The sequence below is a fragment of the Triticum urartu genome, chromosome 1A, assembly GCF_056163025.1.
Source record: "Triticum urartu cultivar PI428250 chromosome 1A, HENAU_Tu73, whole genome shotgun sequence".
In the NCBI taxonomy this organism is placed as follows: domain Eukaryota; kingdom Viridiplantae; phylum Streptophyta; class Magnoliopsida; order Poales; family Poaceae; genus Triticum; species Triticum urartu.
Genome location: NC_141873.1, coordinates 476,214,243 through 476,224,318, shown reverse-complemented (window position 1 = coordinate 476,224,318; position 10,076 = coordinate 476,214,243). Strand labels below are relative to the sequence as shown.

The 10,076-nt window shown below is 38.6% G+C and overlaps 1 protein-coding gene across 1 annotated transcript; it reads left to right on the top strand.

The window, feature by feature from the left end:
• Nucleotides 1-319: 319 nt before the first annotated feature.
• LOC147991773 (uncharacterized) lies at nt 320-4,939 on the top strand. The gene is made up of 8 exons (XM_087539208.1): nt 320-438; nt 517-558; nt 904-1,150; nt 3,672-3,770; nt 3,990-4,110; nt 4,385-4,480; nt 4,620-4,705; nt 4,913-4,939. Exons 1-8 carry the CDS (start codon nt 413-415, stop codon nt 4,937-4,939), a joined length of 744 nt encoding a protein of 247 aa, XP_087395334.1. The 5' UTR covers nt 320-412.
• Nucleotides 4,940-10,076: the final 5,137 nt, after the last annotated feature.

Genomic DNA, 10,076 nt, shown 5'->3' with positions numbered 1-10,076 from the left:
TTGTTGGCAAATTTGTGCCTTCGAGATTGCTGCGAGTGTTTGTGTTCTCGAGCTGAAAATTTAGATTATTACCATGTTTGGTCTCCTGAATATAAATCATGATTCTTTGCATCTCAATTGCAGACCAGCAGACCTTTCCGTCCTCATATTTCCCGGATTCGTTTTCTGCGATCGAGCGCCCGAGCGGTTGCATCTCGACGGCAGGTGCGCGCTCCATTTCAGTAGTTATACTTCAGTCCAGAAGTTTTTGGGGGCTCTCTAACTTTTTTGAGTGGTTTTTCCAGTTCCCTTTACAACCGAGTTAGCTTTATACTATGAGCAGTGAGCAAGTCATGTATAAAGCAAAAACAAAATATTGGTCTGCTATCAAATGGTACATTTATTTGAACTCTAAGGGCAGGTTCAGGGTCTCATGAAGAGGGCATGTGTTTGTATTAGGTGAGATTTGAACTGATTCTGACCAATGTGAAATTAATTTTGTTGTTGATGGATCTGCAATTATTTTTATGTGCACAGAAGTGTCGTAGTTGAGAAGCCTGAGAAGAATATATCACTTAGGTACAGATTCGAGCTAGGGTTTTTCATTTTCTCCTTCCAATCCATTTATCATGCGATAATTTGCCCATAAAAGACATACATGATGGTCGTCGTTGGACAGACTATATTTGTTTACTTCTACCCATAAATTTAAAGTCCTGAACATGTATATTACACATCTCTTGCAGGATATATTAATATTAAACTATGTGTGCGTTCCACTGCATTCATCTATTTAAGGCATGATATTTGTAAGCTTGGTTCAGGCTGCGCCGCATCTATCTATATAATGCAGAATATTTCTAATGCACAATATTGTTTTATCGATGTAAAACCCTTGACAAATTATCCATTCCTTTTTTGCAGATCAGAAGGTTTTGCAGTTGACAAGCTTACAGGTTTGAGCACCCCGAACAACGGGGTGGACCCTTTGACCTGTGGGTTCTGCTGGTACCAAGAGAAGGAGGTTCCTTTTAACCTGCAGGAGCTCTACCAATGGCAGCGTGCTTTCCTTGACAATGATGTGGTACTGCACGTATGCAAGATGCAGCGAGTGAAATCGGCGCAAGAGGGCATCTTGCAAGCAGCAACAAATCCTATATTATGGGACCGAGTGAGTATCTCAAAGAAGAAATAATTTTTTTGATGTAGGAATATCTTTAGGCTGATTATGCTTTGATGTATAGATCGCAGTAGCACTTAGGTAAAATATAAGTTCTTAGCCAGTTCAATAGTACTTTTGTTGAACAAAGCTCAATTGACATTACGCTAAAACCTCGAGAATACATGAGGGGACAAGGCAAGTGTTGTTTGTAATGACTTGTGTTATGATATTGCAAAATAGATTAGACGGAAAAGTACATAGCATTGCCATGGAATATTTAATACTTTTAGATCTGCCTGTTCATATGATGACATCCACAAAATCGTTTCTACCATGTGGGTGTGTTTGTGTCAGAATTGTTTCACGCAAATAGTCAAATTATTTTCTATGTGTATGCTTCTCCTTTTATCAACTTATGAGAAATTATATTAATGGGACATGCTTTATTTGCAAGATATAGATGTGTTAACTTGATAAAAGGATTATATATCGAATGTGTTTGTGCGACTGAAGATGAGGCATGCTTTATTTGAAAATTTATATTGAGTGTGTTTGTGCGACTGGAGATGGAGGATGGCTTGTGCTCTCTCTTGTGCGGTTACCACGGTACTCCGGCCATTATAAAGAGGTGTTGTGGCGGTGGTAATGTGTTCCAACTTGGACGGCGTTGCCCCCATTCTAGTGTACGGAGCTAGAGATGTGTAGTGCTATGGATGAAAGTCATGTGCAGCTTAGGTCTGTGCCGGTGGCGACGCCGCCTGTGGGTGCCGTTCCACTCCTTGGAGGCATCGTCGAGGTGTGTTGGCATCTTTCCCCTCACATTGGTGTTTGGTGATTGTCTCCAGGCGAAAGCCTAGGTTCTCATAAATAATGTTCAACAAATTGGAATTCATTTAGCAACCGATTTTTATCTTTCCTTTGAACTCATCTATCTATCTATATCTATCTATCTATCTAATCTATATCTATCTATACCTATACTAATTACAGACTCCCTAGAAATCCCCAGGTTAATCAGTAATTAGGAGCCGTTGATCAGGTGGGACCAAATTATTACTGTGTAGATCTCTCATGAATCTCTCCCCAAAAGAAAAAAGATCTTATAGATATTTCTCTCACGACTGAAATTTCTCAATGTCTCGTGCGTAGAAAAAGTCTCACTTATCTCTTTCCCACAACCCCATTCAATCTCAGAAAACAATATAAACAATCTCTCACTTATCTCTCTCCAAATAGGGAAAAACTTTCACGTATATCTCTCCGCACGTGTAAAAGAAGTCTCACGTACGCATCTCTCCCACAACCACACTCAAACAATTTGGAAAAGAAAATCCACCACATGATCCTAATGCATAATTTTTTTCCTCCTTTAATTAAAGCAATTTCTATCTCTTTTGGGAAAAAAACTAAATCTACTCCACGGTCTCTTCCTCATTAGTACTCCATGATATCTTCCTCCATACTTCATGGACTCTTCCTATTCTCCATCGGACTTTCCCCACGTGGAAAATAATTCCATCCACGACTTCTTCCTCTTCTCCATGATCTCTCTTTCTGTCTCCGCCAATGAAAAACGAATGCATAGCCTCTCTGAAGCTGAACAAGGTAGGTTTGGAAATTGATTCCTTGTGCTTAAGGAGATTATCAGATCAATCCTCATCAGGATCAGGTTCGTTTTCTTGCTGGTTTACACTTCAATCCGCCGTTAGATTTTCTTTGGTTGTGGGTCTCCCTCTGACACCTATTCTTCATGTTTCCCTGTCATGCTGCTGTCGACGTCCATCAATATTGGTTGTAGATGTGAGTTGTTGCTGCCGTGGAGGCAGATACTTCTGGGCCTGTTCTCTCTCCGACACTGTGTGCACGTGCACATCGCCTTTCTAGCCAGAAAGATTGAACATGTTTATTTCTAGAGGCTATAAAGTTTTTCTTCATCCGAATTGATCTATGGCATTGGAGGACACGTGGTTTCCCAATCCCTGCAAAAAACGATATCTAATAACCTCCTCCTTGACGATCTGCCATGGAGCTTTAAAAAAAGGCTCTACTATGCTGCTAATAACAAAAATTAAATTGCATTAGGATTCATGAACTACTTATTTTCATCTTATATATGCTGACCTTTTCCTTCTTTCAGTGAAAAATCATGCATGTGCCCTTCGTGTTGTATTACTGTAACCTTTCATACACATATAGGCCGTGAACTTAACAAGTCAAGTTTAAAAAGTTCCAACAATTCATGACCATAAAATTTTAATGCAGTTTGTTTAGCACTAAATGCCAGACTAAAAATCATGAGAGGATCTGATGCATCCGTCTGTAATTTTTACCAGTAGATATGTGGAACATTACTTGCATTTGTGTTTCCTGCCATGTTTGGTTACATTCATTGATCCCTGATCCCTTAAGTCTATTGGGAAATGTATACTTCGGCAGATTTCTCAGTTTTAAGTTTTATCCTTGAGCTAGACATCAGGTATCCACCTCTGAAATCACACTTATGGGTTCACCCTTTTTTCACCTGAGGCAGGCAGCCGCGATGGCCACTAGAAAAGTTGGCTCTTGCTTTGGTGTTTGGTGGGCAGCCGCATCCCGCCCCTCCTCCAACCTGAGCTACTGTAGATTACAAGTATATTCTTATGAGAAATTACATCTTTGTTTGATTGAAAAAATTGTTTGTACATTTTTGGGGGAAGTTTTGTATTTCAATTATAAAGCCAGTGTAGGGTCAGGGTGTGCATTTTTTACAATGTGGTTTGGCCAGACCTGTGTCTAGAAAGTGATTTTCCCTTGTAGTACCTTCATGAGATTTTGACTTCTTACCCTAACTCAAATTATGACATTGCAGATGCTGGGTGCAAAACTCCAACAATACTTCCATCTGCAGCAACAAACTCTGGTAGAGTTAACTCACGTCAGCATAAGGCATGAAGCTTTGGAATTTGCAGAAAAAGTACTTAAACTAAGAGGTAATTTGCAGTTAAAATATCTCCTTTATTTGGTTTAAGAACATGTTCTGATGTTACTTTTGATTTGTATATAAAATTCTAATAATTCTGCAGCAAGTCTTTCTCGAGGAAATAGGAAAAACTGCAACACTTTTTTGTCTTTTTGAAGATGCACCATGGACCATAGTGAAAAATATCGCGAACAGATGTATCTAGCATTGAAATGCGCCTAGATACACCCGTTTGAGTGAAAAGTAATATGGATAAGAGGGAGTATCACTTTTTGATGTTGCAGGGCACCATGGTACATGTACGTGTCAAAAGCATCAAGTTCAAAACTTCATGGCATGCTTCCACCCAATGATTAGTCAACATGATATCAAATTTCAAGGTTGGGGAGAATCATAATGGACTACTGTACGTAGATGGACCTTGCTTGTGGCAGCACTATAACTATATGTACATAAATTTGGTTCTGATATATTCATGCTAATTTCCTATAATTATTTCTGGGTGCATTTGGATGCAAGGAACCATTGGTGCGCATATGCTACTGCCACAAAATCAATTTCCCATCTACTTCTTATTTCAGTCACATGAATGGGATCAATGCAAAGTAAGATTGCATTCTTATTCCATTTATTATTGCCCAAATCATTTATCATAGTTTAGACGGCATACTCATCTTGCTTCCAGTTTCCTCGAATGGTCTCTCAATCCATGTACCAAATCATTAGATGGCACGCATGTATGATGTATATACTTTGCCTTTACTCTGCATTTTTATTTGTCCTTTGTTTATGTTTCGATGCCCATATTTCAGCAATTAGCAAGTGCTTCAACATACTAGGAAGAAGTTCTTGTGGTCCGGAGTTGGAAGGATCAATAAAAACAGTAATCAGTGACTTGCTTTCTTTCTGAAAACATATCTGAAAGGAGGCTTGTTTGAAGTTCTTGTGGTCCGGAGTTGGAAGGATCAATAAAAACAGTAATCAGTGACTTGCTTTCTTTCTAAAAACATATCTGAAAGGAGGCTTGTTTGACATATGTTTCGATGCTCATATTGCAGGGTTTAGTGACTGCATCAACATTGTAGGAAGAAGTTCTTGTTTTCTGGAGTTTGAAACATCAGTAGTACGCTTTTGAGATGCTCTTAGACCCTTTTTTTGACAAACACAACAATGTAGCTACTCCATTGAATAACTTACCTTGTGTTGGTATTCATCGTTATAAATAACACTGAGTCTTGTTCATCATGAATCTGTATCAATGTGTTGTGTTCTCTTTCAGAGAAGTGAACTTTGAGAACCCTCCTCATTCCGATCAATGAAAATTCCGAGGCTGAAAGTACAAACTTGATAAGACAAATTGATAGACTTGGAGAAAAAATGGGTGTATTTGGACCTGGATGGTAACATAGGCATATTTGGAATAGGGTGACGACGGAGCAGAAACGGCCAAAAGAGTTTGAGTGGAAGGGCTTGTGGAAGAAGATATGGAATGACAACGATGCGATTTTGTTGTGTGATTGTTGTATGTATATTTAAGGTCCTTAGGAAAAGAAGTCCCAGTGAGGTAAAGTGACGGAGACACATCTTAGGTGGAGATGAAAGAACTCGGAGACAAATAGAGCATTATTCGTAGTTGGTTTGTGAATGAACATCTGGTGGGAAGAACGTTTTCATGTCCATATGCCCCCTTTTCTTAGTATTTGTACTAAGGTGAGGTGCATTATATATATCTCATCATTTGTTGGTGGTGTTCCATGTTGCGCATGTAGTAGAGTGAGACAACAAAACACCGACATAGAAGCCACATGCTGAGAAGGGGCAATAGATTGAGAGGATAATTTATATTGGAATAGGGGGGGAAGATACTTGAGTTTGTGTTGTGGTTGAACATTTGTTGGCCCGTGGCAACGCACGGGCAGTCTCCTAGTATAAGTGTAATGGCTAAATATTTGTGTTTGACAACTTGCCAATGTGCACAGTGAGGGAAATTCAAAATATAGAGCATAACGATGGAACATGTATCATTACCTTTAAACTATGATTTAAAGTGCAATTTACACTTCTCCACACAAATGGTGTAATTTACACATTCCAAAGTCTAAACAAAGGACAAGGGCTCCTCAAACCAAAAATATTAGTATAATCAAGAAATTTGTGTTAGTTAGAACCGTATTATCGAAATGATGTATTTGACAAAATAAACTTATCCTTCCATTCTCAATTATCTTCATCGGTCAAGGAATATTTTCCCACAATGTTCTGCGCCAAGTCGACTTAGTTATTATGTTTGATAAGTTATATGTGATATGTTCTTACAACCAGAAAATGTTGATTATACTTTGTGTACTTGATGTAGGTGTTGGTTCATTTGGTGCAACTACATAGATATACCTATTGAGTTGCGACCGCGCTCCGCAAAAAGACAATACTCCGAAGTCGTCTTTTTTTACTAGAATAAAATAGTTACTGGCCTCCATCCAATGGACAAAAGGAATACTTCTAGCTCTTCCAAGGACATTAATGAGACTCATAATTATGCATGCTCTAGCCTGAACCCTGAGACCATTAAGCCTCAAAATTTTCCTTTTCCATACACATCCCTATCGTGGGGAAAGAAAATTTTCAAAACGGCGGCTAACCGGGGAAGGAAAGGCTCCCGAGTATTGGCAAGTAGAATTTATCCTTGAGGCCATCTGAGAGTACTGTCAGGGTTCTTAGTTCTAGATTAGTTGCAGACATGTCACCTAGTGATGCTATGTAAAACCAGCTGCTTAAAGAATAAAGAGGATAGGCCCACAAAGGGTGGTCTGGAGATGAGTTATTAAAAATTTGTAAGCGAATTAGATACATTTTGAGTCACTGGTTTAAAAAATGTCCAGAAAATTTAAATATTATTGCTGTTGGGCCTGATTTTTTTTCTGTCTCACCTGTCCCACTTGCAAGCCCACCTCAACTTGCAACTGGGACTAACCTTTTTTCACATTATGTAAACATTTTTTAAATCACAAACATATTTTTGAAATGCTTGAACAACTTTTTAAAGGGAATTTTAAGATGTGTGTTTTTAGCTTTTATATGACTTTCTCGATCTGCATGTAGCCTGGTCATTTTGCATGGGCGTTTTGCATGTGGTTTCTGTCCGTGTGCTTTGGGTCATTCTTTTGTTTTTCTTTAACAATTTTTCATGTGTGTGCAAGAGGAGAAGGGACACGAACTGTCGCCTAGTAGTTTTTTCTTAGCACAAAATTCCCGTGTAGTACTACTATGTTCACTCATACATGCTTGAACGGACCCAGCCTACAGTGCACCGACATGAAACGCAGTGTGATGGACTGGACTAATATCAACCAAAACAAAAAGAATAAACAAACAAGCCTTTTAATGCATACACTGGAGCGTTTGTCCCATCTATGAAGGTCACTATACGCGTTTTCCGAAGAGCAACATTATCCTTTCCTTTCCTCTACAACAATTTGTTTTCACTATGAATGCAAAAAAATTGAGAACAGGAAAGTGAAAGTTCAGCAGAACACACAACTCGCCGACCTAGTTGTATGTCCATCCTCAACACGCAAACTTGCCCCGGCTCCTGTCTAGTTGCATGTCCAAACCAAACTTTCAAGTTGCAACTCACGTGATACAGCTGCATGTCTAACCCCAGTGTGCAACTTGCCCCGGCCCCTATCTTGTTCCATGTCCAAACCGAACACGCAAACCCACCCGACCCAGTTGCATGTCCAACCCAAACATGCAACTCATGTCCGACAGAGTTGCATATCCACTCTTCGCAGTTCGCACGCAACTCGTTCCCTAACCCAGTACCCTATCTAGTTGTATTTATTTTTTGCAAATACATGTGAACTTTTCTAATATGCATTGTATAATTTTTCTATATATATGGGGAACTTTTTTTTAACACGCGTTGAACATTTTTTTTTCAAATACATGATGAATATTGTTTTTCAAACATAGACCCGAGCAATTTTTAGAATACATGGTAAACATTTTTGAAATCCTTTCTGATAATTTGTGTAAACGGTATGAAACTTTAAAAAAAACTTACGTGAACATTTTTTTTACATTGCACAAAATTTTTTTCTAGAAAATGTCGTGATTTTTTTTGAAATGCGTGAAGTTTCTTTAGAAAATTGTCAAGAACATTTCTTTGGATGTTAGGAAACTTTTCTTCATTGTATAATGCATTTTTTTAAACTTGACATATATTATTTTGAAATGCATGAACATTTTCTAAATGTCAATATCTTTTAAATGTTGCAAACACATATTTGTTGAAAATTTACGATTAAAATAATCATACACTCAATGTATTCGTATTTTTTAAAATTTGGAATTTTCAAAAGTGTCCACACTTTAAAAAAATCAGGGATTTTCAAAAATTGTTCATGTTTTCAGAATTTTGTTCATGAAGAAATTGTTCGGAATACCAAATTTTATTCTTTAAAAGAATGTTCGGAACTACAAAGTTTATACACGTTTTAAAAAGACTGTTCAAAATTTTCAAATTGTTTGTGTTTTAGAAAATATTCGACATTATAAAATTATTCATAATTTGCAAAAAGGTTTCACAAATTGCAAGATTGTCTTCTAATCTCGACGCTCTGCTATGTTCTTATATCTCCCCTCTTCCTAAATATCAATAACAGCTATTGGTTGGAGCGTGCGTGGGCTAGTGTGTGATCGTGAGTTCTAATCCTGTACGGCGCACTGCATCAGCTGCTTTTTTTTGTCGCCCTAAGGAAAAAGACAAATAAGAAAATGACGCAAAAATAAAATAAATAAAAGCTTCTGCTGATGTCACAATTTAGTGTGAGATGTTATCTCACATCTAGATGTGATATAGTCAGAGCCTTAGAGAAAAGGTCGGGCCCGGTTGCGAGTCGCGGGTGGGATTGAAACTGGAAAAGAAATGTGGGCTCCAATTGCATCCTTTAATCCTGGGGCACCTTAAAAAAATTTCTAAGTGCATCCTTTAATCCTGGTTCAATTTTCTAATTACATATGAATTAAATATGGCGAAAAATATGCAAGTCAGAGTTTGAATATTTCTTAAAGAACACTCGGCATTGTTAGTTTGATTCTAGATTATTTTAAGAAAAATCTACATTGGTACAGGAGAGTTAGTTACATAATCAAGTTACCTACCCACACTTTCGTTGATTCCTCGTCATTTTTGCGTGGGTTGCAAGGATGTGGAGGCCGGACAAACACGTAAGCGATCAGTCTATTTGATGGTTCCTACTTCCTACCTTCTAACTTGGCACTCCAACGTCCAAGAGCATGTTGATGGTCTTGAGTTGTTCTCGGACTACGTGATTAAAGCACATGACTAGCGGAAGTGATTGGGCCTCGGTAGAAAAGAGACAGAGATGTTAGAGTATGTATGCATATCTTTATTTTTGGTACAATGTGATTTGTAATCATTTTCTATCTTATTTTTAGGAGAGGCTTATTGTCTTTCAAGTTTTGTAGTTTGTATAAACCGTTCGAGAGGCTCAATACGACATGCACCGCATTACACGAATACTCTCCTCTCTAATCCTCTTACATGGTACGAGCCGCAAGTTCTTAGACCTAGCTCCACCACCACTTCCGCACTGCGCCGCCCCCGGGGAGGTTGACCTTCATGATCTCCTTTGGGGGTTGCACAACTTGTAGCTAGGGTTCGTCCCGATCATGTTAATCGTCTGCCCTAGAGAGTATTATTTTTTTTGATCCATTAATTAGGCCTTGTTTGGTACTAGGGTTTTGACGGGATTGGTGGGGATAATCCCCATAGGGATTGGGTGAAACCCCAACCTTCACCCAATCCCTTCAAATCCCTATTTATCCCCCATCCACTAGGTAGGGGCAGTGTCGTGAAATTGTCACGGCAGATGTCCTAGTGTGAGGACTTAGTCGTAGAGCCATCAAGATGAGGTTAGCTTAAAGGGGTTAATCAGGACAAAGGACACGAGG